Below are 15,197 nucleotides of genomic sequence, written 5' to 3' on the forward strand. Positions count from 1 at the left end.
ATGGGTAGGGTAGGTATGGGACATTCCGAGAACTGTGCAAGTTTAGAGGCAACTATAACTTAAACTCCAGGAATCCTCGCCCTAAAGCAAATTAGGGTCCCGTGCTTACACTTCATTTCCGCTGACCACTTATGGGGTAGTAATTCAATAAACAAATTCATTAGTCTCTCAGCCAATTAATACAGCATTATTAGAGCCCAAGTAGGGTGTCAAAGGCCTTGGGGAAAGTGAGGTTAGACCAGCTTTCAGAGGGCTAGCCGACCCCCAAATTCTCACCCCAGATTACACTCTTCTAGCAAGAGGGGAGGGAAAAGGGGTGGAGGAGTATCCGGTCCCGCCTTCTGTTTGCCCTGGGCATGGCTACTGACGCCAGGCCTTATCTTTGGGTCCTCAGACTGGGCAGGGCAGGCAAGGCAGGTCCCAATATAAGGGAGAATTGGTTCCCCTGTCCTGGACAAGAGGAAAAAGGAGAGAACGAGACCCACGGCGACACTGTGAGAGGAAGCTGCTGGTCCGACCGCCATGAAAACATTCCTGTTGCTGTTGGTTCTGGTGTCACTGGAGCTGGGACAGGTGCAAGGAGCCCTTCACAGGTGAGCCCGGTGCCCAGCACCCAGCCCTCTGGGGCACCCTCCACCCCTCCAGCTCAGGGCTGCCCAGCAGAGGAAAGCTGGAATGAAGAGCAGAAAATGGTGGGATACATAGCCAAGTGTTCCCCAACAGCTACCTTGTGTAGGGTCTTCATGTCCAGGCGTCCTCATGTTGCTCAGGCTCAGGGGCCCTGCCATGGCGCTAGAATACAGCCTTTAAGTAATTCCCCAAGGGCTTTTGCTCACCCTTGAAATCAGCCCTTTGGGGGCTGTCCCACAACTCCTGTTCTCTAGATCCCAAAACCCATATCCAACACAGACCCATTCCCACGGAGACTGGGTATCACGGGGCAGAAATGAGACTGGCAAGCTGGGGAGATACGGGGTACCTGCTCCTCGCCCCATCCCTACCTTGCAGATCCCCACCCTGCCCCATTCCTGGTGGGAAGAGGGGAGGGGAGCAGAGGGAGGCAGAACTGCACCCCTCCTCACAGGCCACTTTGTCTTCAGGGTGTCCCTCATGAGGCGCCAGTCCCTCCGGAAGAAGCTGCGGGCCAAGGGACAGCTCCCTGACGTGTGGAAGTTCCAGAAGAACCTCGACGCGTCCCAGCTCACAGAATCCTGCACCCTGGGCCAGAGTGTCAATGAGCCCCTGGTCAACTTTGTGGATGTGAGATCCCCTGGGACAAGGGGTGCTGAGGGGAGCGGGGGGGGGGGGGTGGTGGTGGTGGGATGAGGAGGGCCCCGGGGGAGGGTAGGGGGGCGGGGGGAGAGGGGGGAGGAAGGCCCAGGCTCAGGCCAGGCCAGTGGTACAGATGGCTTTGCTCATTTGATCGTACCAACGGGGCCCCCGGGGGCCCTGTGGGCATTGTCAGCAGGCTCCAGCGTGCCCCAGATCTCTGTGGGAGGAGAGCACCCCAAGGAAGGACCCTGATTTTCTCTACTGGCAGCTTCTTAATTTTGCCCTTGTGCCAAGAGCCTGACTTCTCCCAGCCCCGGCCCCATGGAGCGGGGGAGCTTCTGCCTTGCTTGTAGGGTTGTGGGAACCAGGGGAACAGGCGTGAAATCAAATGAAGCAGCCAGTTTCTTCCCCCTTAGCCTTTCCTCGGGTTTCTTGGGTTTTGTTTTTGTGCCAGGATTGGGCTTGAACTCAGGGCCTGGCCACTGTCCTTTAGCTTTTTCACTCAAGGCTGGTACTCTTCCACTTGAACCATTCCTCCGTTGTCCAGCTTTCTGCTGGTTAATTGGAAAATAAGACTTTACTGCCCAGGTTGGCTTTGAACCTTGACTCTTAGATCTCAGCCTTCTGAGTAGCTAGAGTTACAGGCATGAGCCCCTAGTGCCTGGCTGTTTCTTATCTCTTGTTTTCCAGCCTGGCCACTTCTAGACACTGTGAGTTCCAGTCTACAGACCTCCAGGCTCTGGTCCCAAGCACTTTTCCCCCATGGTGAGCCTCCCGGCCCTTCCTCAGCCCCACACCGTCTTCTTCCCCTCTTGTCCCTGCAGGTGGAGTATTTTGGCATTATCTCCATTGGCTCCCCACCGCAGAACTTCACTGTCATCTTTGATACTGGCTCCTCCAATCTCTGGGTCCCCTCCGTGTACTGCACCAGCCCAGCCTGCAGTAAGTGGGGGGCAGAAACCCCTGTGGAAATTGCCAATTCTGGGAGGCCAGGGCCTGGGGCTCCAGGAGTAGAGGGCTTGGGTACCCCCAAATTGGCCACCCTTGCCACACCAGCCTCTCCTCCCCAGTTCCAGGGGAGCTTACCACAGAAACAAGGTGAGACCAGGAAGAGAGTGCAAACACAGCTCCTGTTCAGGATAATGAGTTTCACGGGGTTAGAATTTATTAGAGAGAAACCTAGCCATTGAAAAGAGAAATCTTTAACTAAGTGACTCATTTCCTTTGGAACACACAAAGGAACATGGGGGAAAGTTCTATCTGGGTGACGACTTGTGGGCAGGATGGTGGATTGGGCTCACACCCCTGCTTCCAAGAGGCTTGGTAGGCTGGTGGGACACAGTGGCAGAGGCGTGTCCATTCAGTCAGCGGTAACTCAGCGGGGTGGGGGCGGGGGTTAGGAGAGATTGGCAAGAGAAGAGATCAATAAAGATGTCACAGTGTATTCAGGACAAGTCCCCAGAGAGAAGTTCTCTGAAACCCTGAAGCTGGGTGTGTCCGAGGCTGGACAGAGTTGGGGTCGTTTCCAGCAGTGATCGTTGTTTGCCCCTAAGTTTCTTTGAAGAAGAGAATGTGACCCACGCTGGTGGCTTGCACTTTGCTGGCGCCTGATAAATGGCGCTTATCTTGGTGTGCCCGGTGAGGTCATTGCCACAATCAGGTTTGCCCGGGGGCAACTATGTGGTCCCCAGCGAGGCCACACCTGCGGCTAGAGGCAAATGCAGGAGTCACTAGGGAAGGACACAGTGGTCTTTCTAGGGCTCTAATTCCATGCCTGCCGGGAGCCGGGCAGGGATGGGGGGCTGAGCTACATCTTCCCTTTTCAGAGAAACACTCCATGTACCATCCATCTCAGTCCAGCACGTACAGCGAGGTGGGGACCCCGTTCTCCATTCAGTATGGGAGGGGCAGCTTGACGGGCATCATCGGAATGGACCAAGTCTCCGTGAGTGCAGACCTTGATCTCTTCTCTTTTGTTCAGGAGTTTGGGTGGCGGTGCGTGTGTTCTGAGGTTTTAGGGGTACAGTTTCAGACCTGTCTCAGGAAGAGGTAAAGAGGATGGGGACGGGGGTGGGGTGGGGGGGGAGCAGCCCTCTCCTTCTGAGACGGCAGCGGGCAGGCCAGTCAGCCCTGGTCACTCTCCTAGGCTCCAAAGGGGCAGCTCAGGAATCTCTCGCAGGAAGATCTCTGTGCCCAGTTTCCAGTGCGCAAAGCCTGGTGGAGGGTGGCCTCATCTCAGCCTCCCGAGTTCATCCCTCCTCCCCTTCTGTGGACTTCAGGCTAGAGTGCTAGGACAGAGACAACATTCTTTTTTTTTTTTTTCTGTTGGTCCTGGGGCTTGAACTCAGGGCTTGGGCGCTGTCCCTGAGCTTCTTTTGCTCAAGGCTAGCACTCTACCTCTTGAGCCACAGCGCCACTTCCAGTTTTTTCTGAGTAGCTTATTGGAGATGAGAGTCTCACAGACTTTCCTACCTGGGCTGGCTTTGAACCATGATCCTCAGATCTTAGCTTCCTGAGTAGCTAGGATTACAGGTGTGACCCCCTCAGTGCCCAGCCAGAGACATTTTGAGGCATATGATTTAACTTTTATCTGCAAATGCATATATCCAATATTAATATCTAAAATACAATCCAGTGTGTGTGTGTGTGTGTGTGTGTGTGTGTGTGTGTGCACAAAATTTGTGGACACAGCTAATGCAATCCTTAAGGGACGATTATAGCTCAAAATGCATGTGTCACAATTAAATCAAGGACTTAAGCTTCTATCTCAAACAACAAGAAAAACAAACACATTTAGCAAACAGCAACCCAAACCCAAAGAAAGTAGAAAGAAATAATGAAGAGAATAGTTAGGAGGTCTTGACAGAGGAAAGTAAAACTACAAAGAAAGTCAATAAAGCCAAAATTAAAAATAAGAGACTATCAAGAATGGTTTTATACTGATAAATTTTACAATTGTTTTGCAAGTAGTGGGGTTGGATTCAGGGCCTTGTTGTTTGCTCGGCTTGCTTGCTGGCTGGCACTCTACCCCTTGACTCATGTCTCCAGCCCTGCTTTCTGCCTGTTATTTTGTAGCTGGCATCTCTAGGACTTTGTGTCCTCTGGCTCTCAGCCTCCTGAGTGGCCGGGATTATAGGCCTGAGCCATTGGCACCCAGCTACACTTTACATTTAAAAAAAATGAAAAACATCTTGAGGAATAAGGCATATCAAAACTGACACAAGAAAAAAAAATGTCAGTACTTTAGCGTCTATATCTTGTTTCTTGATTTGGAAGCCTGGCCACCTGTGGTTTACGTACTACATTGTGCTTTGATTTTTTTTAAATTATATAAGGAAATTAAGTGAGTAGACTATGGCCCGATGAACCGAGGACGGCGGAGCGGGCCTCTTCTCCCTGTGGCTACGGGCTCAGTGCTCTCTGGCTCTCTCCCTCAGGTGGAAGGGCTGACTGTGGTTGGCCAGCAGTTTGGGGAAAGCGTCACTGAGCCTGGGCAGACCTTTGTGTATGCAGAGTTTGATGGAATCCTGGGTCTGGGGTACCCCTCCCTGGCTGCTTCAGGGGTGACCCCAGTGTTTGACAACATGATGGCCCAGAACCTGGTGGACCAGCCGATGTTTTCTGTCTACATGAGCAGGTAAGGCCTGTCAAGCCCACCAGGGAATGTCAGGGGTGGCGATAGGGAGATGTGGTATACTCGACCTAGTGGTCAAAGGACCTGGCTTCAATCTTTTGGCTGGCTTGCTCTTAGCTGTGTGGTCTTGAGCAAAACACTTAACCTCCCTAGGTTTTGAGGAACTGGAGTTTGCCTCATAATGAGTTAGATTTAAGGGTCTCTAGGATTGGCTATTAACTTAAGCAGTAAATAAATACCAAGCTCCTGTTGTATACTGAGCATGGCACTAGATAGATGGAAACAAGAACAGTCCTTATAGTTGAGAGACACAGGAAAAACATTCCATAATGGGCTGATAATAAAAATAATTTCATGCCAGCAAACGGATAAATACAATGTGGCTGAGCCATACAACGGAATATTACGCAATCCTGAAAAGGAAGGAAAATGCTGACAGTCACTAAAGTGTGCATTTAACGTGAGGACATTGTACCAAGTGAAATAGCCTTCACAGGTTCCACTTGGATGAGGTGCCTAGAGTCATCACGTTCACAGAGATAGAAAGCACATGTTGGCCGGGCTAGATAAGCCAGGAAAGGGAGGCCTCATTTAGCAGGTACAGTCTTGGCTCTGCAAATGGAAAACATTCTAGGGACGGGCTTTATGATGTGAATATACTAAACACTCCCAAGCTGTACACTCGAAAATGGTTAAGATGTTAAGTTTTGTGTTACATATGCATTGCCACAATATTTTTAATGATGCATTGTCATGGGAAAGGTCCGAGAGACAGTCCCCCTCGATACCTTGCCTGGGGTCCTTGGACAGTGGCTTCATGTTCCTCCCTACACAGGAGGACAATGGCTGGCCCTTCCTGCCTTCTTCCAAGTCAGGCTTTCGCATTCCCTCTGCATGGAGGTCCTGGCTCCCTCTCTGCAGCTGTGCTTCCTCCCAGCCTGGATGCCACTGAGCTGAGCTGAGTTCTCGGGGGAACCGAGAAGCTTGAGAAGTGGGCCAGGCAGGAGTACTGCAGTCAGACTAGCTGGGCTTGAAGTGCTACCCCCTGCGTTGCTTCATCTCCCGGGGCCTTAGTTTCTCCCAGATGAATGCTAGGTTGACATGAAAGTTAAGTAAGATTAGGTTCAATTCCTTACACTGACCATCACCTAATGGTAGCTCCTCCTCCTCCTCTTCCTCCTCCTCCTCATTCTCCTCTTCCTCCTCCTCATTCTCCTCTTCCTCTTCCTCCTCCTCCTCTTCCTCCTCCTCCTCCTCCTCCTCTTCCTCCTCCTCCTCCTCTTCCTCCTCCTCCTCCTCTTCCTCCTCCTCCTCCTCCTCTTCCTCCTCCTCCTCCCCCTCCTCCTCCTCTGCCTCCTCCTCCTTCTCTCTCTCTCTTCCTTCCTCTGCTCCTCTCTCTCCTTCTCTTCCTCCTCCTCTTCTTCTATTTTTCTCCTCCTCTTCTCATCTCCCTTCTCCCCTTCTCCCCCATCTCTCCCTCTCCTCCTCCTCTGCCATTTCCTCCATCTTCTTCTTCTTCCTCCTCTTCTCTCCTCCTTTTCCTTCTCTCCTCTTTTTCCTCCTCTTCTCTTCTTCTTCCTCTCCTTTCTTCTCCTCTCCTCTTCTCTCTCTCATTTTTTGCAGTGCTAGGAATAAAACCTATGACCTTGCCAGGCACCAGTGGCCCCTGCCTGTAATCCAAGCTACTCAGGAGGCTGAGATATAAGGATTGTGGTTTAAAGCCAGCCCAGGCAGTAAAGTCCAGGAGACTCTCATCTCCAATAAACTACTCGGAAAAAGTCAGACGTGGCGCTGTGGTTCAAGTAGTAGAGTGTTAGCATTAAGCAAAAGACACTCAGGGACAGTGCCAAGCCCTGGGTTCAAGCCCCAGGACCAGCACACACAAAAAAAGAAAACCTGTGATCCTGTGAATGCTGGGCAAGCCATCTAGCACAGAATGACCCCCATCACGCACAACCTAAAATCCCTACAGATGTTCTGTTTGCTGCCCATCCCCACCCCAACCCCCTGCAGTACAGGTGAGTTCTGTGATTTTCTGACTCTCTTGAAAATCAGTCTATTGTATGTCTGATTTCTCCAGACTCCCTGTCAGGTGCCAGAACAGAATTTTGAGACCTCAAAGCCAGTGAAAATAAAGCAATATGCAAGTCCTAGTAAAGTCATAGCGCAGTCACAGGACCGTGTACACACAGGAGTAGATGACCTGGAAACTCCATCCTACCACAGCCACACGGAGCCAGCTACTTTGAGGAAAGAGATCTTTGGGGGATGCTTCGAGTCACAAAGTGTGTCCTTAGGGTGGCCACAGCCATGTCCAAGAAACAGGGGACATTCACAATTCTCTGAGCAGAGCTGTTTCTGCTAATCAACTTTTAACAAATCCTAGGGGGTATTTCTGCCTCCCTAGGTAGCTGGGCTCAGCCCCCAGTGTCCTGGCCCAGCGCCCCTGTGTTTCCAGTGGTGTTTCTTCAGTAACTCGTCTCTCCCTTCCCACAGTGAAGGCGATCAGGGCAGCGAGCTGACTTTCGGAGGCTACGACCCCTCCCATTTCTCCGGGAGCCTGAATTGGGTCCCAGTCACCAAGCAAGGTTACTGGCAGATCGCCCTGGACGGGTGAGTGTCTCTTCTACGGACTGAGGGCCACTGTGGGTCCCTCGGAACAGCCGTTGGGCCGCTGGGCACTCACTGTGTGGGTTGGAGGTAAGCAGAGATGAGGAAGAGCGGGAATAGCCAGGCAACGGGGCAGCTTCCTCCCCTGTCCAGGTGCTATACCTGGGCTTCACCCGATGGCCAATACCTAGCAGAATCTGCTGCTCTTTGTCCATCAGCATTAAGGAGCATACAGAGCCAAGGCCGAGGGACTAGAGAGGCTAGGGAGATGTGGACATGAACTTGGCCCTCCCTAAGCTTGTACAGAAGATGAAACATGCTCACAGATTGCCCCAGAAGTGCTCAGTGCCCCAAGAGAGGAGCCAACCAAGTAGCTCCATGGTCAGGGCGAGATGACCCCTATGGAAAGATGACCCTGAAATCAAGACTTGACACGAGGGGGCTGGGAGTATGGCCTCGTGGTAGAGTGCTTGCCTAGTATGCATGAAGTCCTGGGTTCAGTTCCTCAGCACCACATATATCGAAAATGGCCAGAAGTGGCGCTGTGGCTCAAGTGGCAGAGTGCTAGCCTTGAGCAAAAAGAAGCCAGAGACAGTGCTCAGGCCCTGAGTTCAAGCCCCAGGACTGCCTCCTCCCCAAAGACATGAACACAGCTTCTTGGTGAAATGTCCAGGGAAAGTGAGCCCAGGGCTTCTTATGTAGCTAGCACCATGCTAGGCAATATAGGAATTCAAAGAGAAGTCATTAAGGTTTCAGTTCCCAAGACATTCAGGATAAGATGTGGGAAAGGCCTATGGCTCACTGTCTAAGGACTTTTCGGACTGTAGAAATGTTCTCGCTTAAGGTTGTGACATCACTTGGGATCCTGACCTACATTATTGTTTGGGTACCAGGCCTGGAACCAGGGGCCTCCCTCACCCCACTCTACTTTCTTGCTCACTGCTGGCACTCTGCCACTGAGTCATGCCTACAGCCCAACTTTTTTGCTGGTTGATTAGAGATGTAGAGATGATGTCTTGTGAATTTTTGTGCCCAGGCTGGCTTTGAACCTTAGTGTTCTAGGACTACGCCTCCTGAGATGCTAGCATTGTAAGCGTGAACCGCTGGTACCTGGCTCTGACCTACTTTGTGTGTGTGTGTGTGTGTGTGTGTGTGTGTGTGTGTGTGTGTGAAGAATGAAGTACAAGCTGCGTGTGGATATGCTTGTAATCCTGCCTACTCAGGATGCTGAAGGGGGAAAACCATAAATCCAACCTCAAATCAGACAACAGAGCGAGATTCCATCCTGTTCCCCACCCCACCCCCAAAGGACATCATTGGCTCACACCTGTGGTTGTAGCTACTTGAGATAGTGAGATCTGAGGACTACGGTTCAAAGCCAGCTTGGGCATGGAAAGTCTATGAGACTCTTTTCTCCACTTACCCACTAAAGAGCCAGAAATGGAGCAGTGGCTCAGTGGTAGAGTGCTAGTCTTGAGCATAACAGCTCAGGGACAGTGCCCAGTTCAAGCCTCTGTCATGGCACGCGCCCGTACATACACACACAGACACACACACACACACACACACACACACACACACACACGGAAAAAGTCAGCATGTTTCTTACTATGAATCTCAGTTTTTAAAAAGTTCACAGGTTGCCCTGTGATGGAAGAGAGGTAAAAGTCCATCTCCACTGAGTTCTGGGGTGCTGGGGGGCACAGGAGGAGGGAGTCGCAGGGGACCCAGCCAAGGGCTGGCTGACAGGGACCCCGCTGCCCCCAGCGTCCAGGTGGGGGATACCATGATGTTCTGCGCTGAGGGCTGCCAGGCCATCGTGGACACGGGGACCTCCCTCATCACCGGCCCCTCCCATGACATCCAGCGTCTGCAGCAGGCCATCGGGGCCACGCTCGGGGTGGAATCGTGAGTATCCCTGGGTGGGGAATGGCTAGGAGCCGGAGAGGGCAGCCTCTGAGAGGACCCCATGTTGTGTGTTGCAGTATTCTGTGTTGACTGCCAACCTCGATGTCATGCCCAGTATCACCTTCATTATCAACGGGGTCAACTACACCCTCAGCCCAAACGCCTACACCCTGCCGGTAAGAGCCGTTTCCTTATTCTGCCAGTCACGGGGCCCTCCGCACGTGGGCCCCACTTCCCTTTCCCAACAGCTGCCCCCACTTGCCTGGGTCCCCCAAGCCCGGCTCCCACCATCCTGGGAGTATCCACCCTGGGGGTGTCTCCCCGCTGAAAGAGACACGGGTACCTCCCGTGGACATTCCACTGGGAATCTTGGGAGAGTCGTTTAAGGAAGTGTTCTAGTACGGTGTTACAGATGTTGAAAGGGAGCCTTGTTCATGAGTCTGTATATCCGTTACCATGCCAGCGGCTCACATTCTCCCATCTGCCCCTAGGGGAGTCCCTGCTCACGCACTTCCTTCCTCCCAGGCTGCGTGGACCACGGTCCTCACTTGCACAGCACAAACTGTCGGTTCTTCCTGCCTCGCAGTAGCATTTCAGGTTTCCTACTGTAAATGACAGGATGGTGGAGCACACATGAACAGTTCTCACGAGTACAGAATACAGGTGCACAAACGTGTGCAAACACCTCACTGAGAGAGAGGAGAAAGGATGTGTGATGTGGGAGGAAGGATTCACCAGGCAAGATGGTGGAGCCCAGCAGCTTTGAGGCCACTCAGCACCGCCACCCCCCCTCCCCCCACCCCCCTCCCCCCACCCCGGCAGTGCTACTTCTCCCCCTGGGTGTCACTGATATACTTGTTTCCTACCCCAGGGCTACCTGAATATGGACTACTGTGAAAGTGGCTTTGAAGGCCTTGACATCGCGCCTCCATACGGGCCTCTGTGGATCCTGGGGGATGTCTTCATTAGAAAGTTCTACACCATCTTTGATCGTGGGAATAACCAAGTGGGGCTGGCCACCGCAGTGCCCTAAGAAGGACTGAATGTCTGTGGCTGGCTCCCCAATACCCTGGGACCTGTTAGGGTGGGGCTTTCTTTGCACCTCTCAGAAAATCATCCTAAGGAAGGCAATCAATGAAACTTGAATTGGGACTAAGCAGAGCATACTCCACACACACACACACACACACACACACACACACACACAAAACCTGTCCACACACATCCCATGTACATACCACCTCCACCGCTGTCAAAGATGGGAAATTAACTTCTGTCTATATGTATTTCCTCGCTTGTATCTCCTTGGCTTTTCCTTGTAGACATCTCCCAACCAGCCAAAGGCGCAGTTACAGTACAACACACCCCTCTGCACCCCACTAGTGTCCCATCCGTGGGCTCTCATGTTCGCAGCTGGCTTGTCTGCATCAGGACTCAAACAAGATCCACAGCCAGCATCACTTTGAAAATGCCTCAGATTGGAATCCGATGCGTGCTGAGCGGGGGCTCTGCGCTCGTCCTCCGTGGAAGCCGGTCGTGGGAGCTGAGGCTTGTGGCTGTGGCAGCGGGAAGATCTCACGGGCGAAGCCGGGGCTTCCTGCAGGAGCCCATCCGGCAGATGACGCTGGCGCCGGGCACGGCCAGTGGGAAGCCTGACGAGCTCTGTTCAGCAGCCCTGAACACTCAGACCTGTACTATCACTGGGATTTTTTTTTTTCCAATTCTATTCTTTCCCAGAACTGGTTAGCGGGAACTGTATTGTAAAATAAATTTAAATTAAAAAAAAAACAAACCACCTTCCTTCATCAATCACCTGCTCACCGTGTATAGGAAAATAGATAACTACCTGGGAGCTTTCCCCTTCATTTGCCAGTCGCCGTTATAATGAGCTGGGTACAAGAGCAGATGCCAGTGAATTCCAAATATTTTGATGAGTTCCCACTTACCACAGTTACCTCTTCATGCTCATCCTACCCCATCTCTAATCAGTGGATGGCCTTCAAGTTACTTCCTGTAGACTTTTCTGGTCCATCTTTCACACTTCTGGTCCCATACGTGGCACTGCCAAGGTTCCAAGGAGTCTTGGTTCCTTCAGCATACGCATACATTTGCTGTAAATAAAAATACTTCATAGTCTGCGGGGGGGGGGGGGATGAGGGGGAGGGGGAGGGGAGAGGGAGTGGGAGGAAAAACACCCCAGAGCTCACCCCCAGGGACCCACCATGGAGAATTCTGCTCTAAAGCACATCCTCATTCCCTTGTCACAATAAACGACTTGTTTTCTCTTCCTCACTTTAGTTCTTGCTTCCTTTAAAAGGGAAGAACCTTCAATTTCATTCTTATTAATAAATTACGTGCAAGTGCTCCATAACTCACGCCCTCAGAGAACACTAGAGTCCATCTGAAATTGTTTTTATAAAAACTTTTTTTTTCTGGGACTGGGAATGTGGCTTAGCGGTAGGAGTGCTTGCCTCGCATACACGAAGCCCTAGGTTCGATTCCTCAGTACCACATAAATGGTGCTGTGGCTCAAGTGGGCAGAGTGCTAGCCTTGAGCAAAAAGAAGCCAGGGACAGTGCTCAGGCCCTGAGTCCAAGGCTCAGGACTGGAGAGAGAGAGAGAGAGAGAGAGAGAGAGAGAGAGAGAGAGAGAGAGAGGAGAGAGAGGAGAGGAGAGAGAGAGAGGAGAGAGAGAGAGAGGGAGAGAGAGAGGAGAGAGAGAGAGAGAGAGAGAGAGAGAGAGAGAGAGGAGAGAGAGAGAGAGAGAGAGAGAGAGAGAGAGAGAGAGAGAGAGAGAGAGAGAGAGAGAGAGAGAGAGAGAGAGGAGAGAGAGAGGAGAGAGAGAGAGAGAGAGAGAGAGGAGAGAGAGAGAGAGAGAGGAGAGAGAGAGAGAGAGAGAGAGAGAGAGATGAGAGAGAGAGCTGTTGGTAAGAAACCTTTTTTTCTTTCTATATAAAAAAGAACCTTACCCGGCACCGTGGCTCATGCCTGCGATCGTAACTACTCAGGAGGTAGAGGTTGGAGGATTAGAGTTTGAGGGTCAACCTGGGCAGAAAAGTTCACAAGGTTCCATCTGAACCAACATATGGATGTGGTGTCTAGAGCCTGCTACCCCAGCTACAGGGGGCCACAATGGGCTGGGTGCAGTAGCACCTGCCTGTCATCCCCAGCAACTCAGGAAATCACCACTCAGGCTGACCTTGTGATAGAGGGAGAGCCTGCCTCAAAAACAGCCCATGCAAAAGGGGCCGGAGGCGTGGCTCGTGTGGTAGAGCACCCTGCATAGTAGTTCAATCCCTAGTGCTGAAGGGGGAGGGGGGGATTATGTGCTGTATACACTTGTCAAAACGGCTTTCATTTAAAAGTAGATTGATTCCTTGTCAGGGCAGCTAGCCGATTCTTGTAATACTTAAACAGTGCCCATTCATTCGTCTGCCCCTCTCTCCGTGCGTACTAGATTCACTGGAGTTTCAGTTCAATCTGACACAATCCATGTTTGTTTTCTACCAGGCACCCATGTGAAGGCCCGGGAAGGCCCAGGAAGGCAGGGCGACACAGGGACACCACCCCGGCGGTGGGGGTCATGGAACACACCCCAGGCTGACACCCCCGCCCTCATCGCTAGATGGCCGTGGGGGATGAGTTCCTATCTCTGAGACACCCTCCCACCCACGGAGGCCTTGGGAAGAGTGGGTGAAGCCACTGGTGGGGGCCGTGAACAGCACTCAGCTTCCCTTCCCCTTTGCAGATGGGGCTCGGAATCCAGCGCAGCTCCACACGTGTGTAGTTTCTTTTGTTTTTCTCTTTATAGTTATGTACTGGGGGTGGGGGGGTGGGATTGGGTTTGTTGTTGTTTTCAGAGTTGATTATGAACAGCCTGATGTGAACCAGCTGCAGAGCAGGATTACAGAGCTACTAACCTCACAGGCTCTGGCCGGGACTCGACTCCTAGCACCCGTTTGCCTGGCTGTTGAGTGGGCATGGTTACAGGAAGTGCTGCGCGTGTCTGTGAACACTTAGCTGCCGAGTGTCTGCAGTCCTCAGGAAGCTCACCCCTCCGCGGAGCAAATACCATACAGCAGATGCCCCTGAATCAAAGACTCTCCCTCTAGATCCAGGCACCCCACCCCCCCACCCCCTGTGTGGGGCCAGTTGTTCTCCGTGGGGTCAGTTTCTGTCCAGGAGGCTGAGAAGGCTTAGAGAATGAAAGTGACGTGTGGGCCACACGGCCACCTCTGCTGAGTGACCAGACGAGGTGGTGACTTACCGGTCCTCCCGATAGCTTTGCTGACCATCACAGAAACGCATCTGCAGCCTGGTCCCCTGCCCCACGACCCCCATTGCTCTGGGCAGGGCTCTCACCTACATCCGGACTGACACCCGGATCTTGCAGCTCCCCAGTGCCTGGTTGATGAACCTCTCTACCATCTGGCTCTAATCCCAGCTATTCTCTGCCCCCACTTCCTGCATTGACAAGAAGAACATTCAAGCCAACAGGACTTCCCAGATTCTCTAGGGCCTGGCCTCAGTTTACCGCCCCCTCCTCCACACAAACATACACACATGTCAGGACCACCTGAAAGGACTGGACCCTCTCCATTTTCCCCATTTGCATGCCTGGCTCTCAGAAAGTCTTCTACCCTGTCCACTCCTTCCAGGAGCATTAAGATGACAGTGAAGAGAGGCTCGACACAGCGCGCTGGAAACACAATGGAGCTCTCCAGCCTGGCTGTGCCCCTTGAAAGGGGGTCAGCGAGGACCTGAACTGGAGCCCTTCCTGGACCTGCTCGCCTCTGCCCAACACCAAGGGGGCCTACTGCCTCCTCCAAGGGCATTCCCACTGCTGAAGGTCAGAGCTCCAGCTCGACGTCTTTCTTCCTCCAAAACCCATTTGGTCGCCCCCTCCTCAACAAGAACTAATGTCTTCCTCCTCGAAGTCCCTCCCCATACGTATTTGTTCCCCGTGTTATTTCCACGGTGTCCCCCAAAGAATCAGACCTGTTCAGGTTGTTGGAGGGGAAAGGGGAGGAGGAGGCAGCTGGGGCTTCCCCTCACCCCCAGGGGAGGGGCTGGGTGTCACCCTCCACGCACACGCATGTGCTGCTTGTGTGTCAGAGAGGGAAGTTGCTGGCTTTGATCCCTGTGGTTGGAGGAAGTAGGCACTGGACCTGGCTGCTGACTGAGCTTCCAAAGGTGCTGGGAGGGTTCCCCAAACGTCCCGTGCCTGGTTTCAGCCCCGGTGAAAAGCAGCCACAGCCCACGCCCACACCCCAAATTGCTGCTGCTGTGGACGCACATGGGACTTTCACACGTGGAAGTCCCTGGGTGGGGTGGGGGGGGGGTCTACACCTCTCTTAAGGGCTCTCTCCACTCTGTCTCTCTGGTTCTCTGCCTCTGTCTCTCCCTCTCTCTAATGTTTGTTTAAACACTGGTCTCAAAAAAAAAAAAAAACAACCCTTGAATAAATATAGTCTAGGCAAGGACTTTATCATTTAAGCCAAACACACCCACTTTGTTTTGGTCTAGCTATTTTTGAAATAGAGTCTTATTTTCTGCTCAGGCCTGGCCCACAGTCCTCTTAGTTCTGCTTCCCATCATTGCCAGGTTCGCACCGTATCTAGCTGTTTCTGTGGAGATGAGGGTCTTGTGGATTTCTTTCCTGGGCTGGCTTTGAACCTCCATCCTCCTGACCTCAGCCTTCGGAGTAGCCAGGCTTACACGCGTGAGCCATTGCACTGGCTTCTAAAGCACAACAGTTTTTAAGCACAAGTCAC

The 15,197-nt window shown here is 52.4% G+C and overlaps 1 protein-coding gene across 1 annotated transcript; it reads left to right on the forward strand.

Moving 5' to 3' along the window:
* Nucleotides 1-408: 408 nt before the first annotated feature.
* Ctse (cathepsin E) lies at nucleotides 409-10,458 on the forward strand. Its single transcript, XM_048357648.1, is given in 9 exon segments — nucleotides 409-593; nucleotides 1,101-1,260; nucleotides 2,097-2,214; nucleotides 3,099-3,217; nucleotides 4,710-4,909; nucleotides 7,403-7,519; nucleotides 9,284-9,428; nucleotides 9,502-9,600; nucleotides 10,296-10,458. Coding segments are annotated over 9 exon segments (1,191 nt in total). The 5' UTR covers nucleotides 409-522; the 3' UTR covers nucleotide 10,458.
* The last annotated feature ends 4,739 nt before the right edge of the window (nucleotides 10,459-15,197 follow it).

This window comes from Perognathus longimembris, chromosome 11, assembly GCF_023159225.1.
Source record: "Perognathus longimembris pacificus isolate PPM17 chromosome 11, ASM2315922v1, whole genome shotgun sequence".
Taxonomy (NCBI): Eukaryota; Metazoa; Chordata; class Mammalia; order Rodentia; family Heteromyidae; genus Perognathus; species Perognathus longimembris.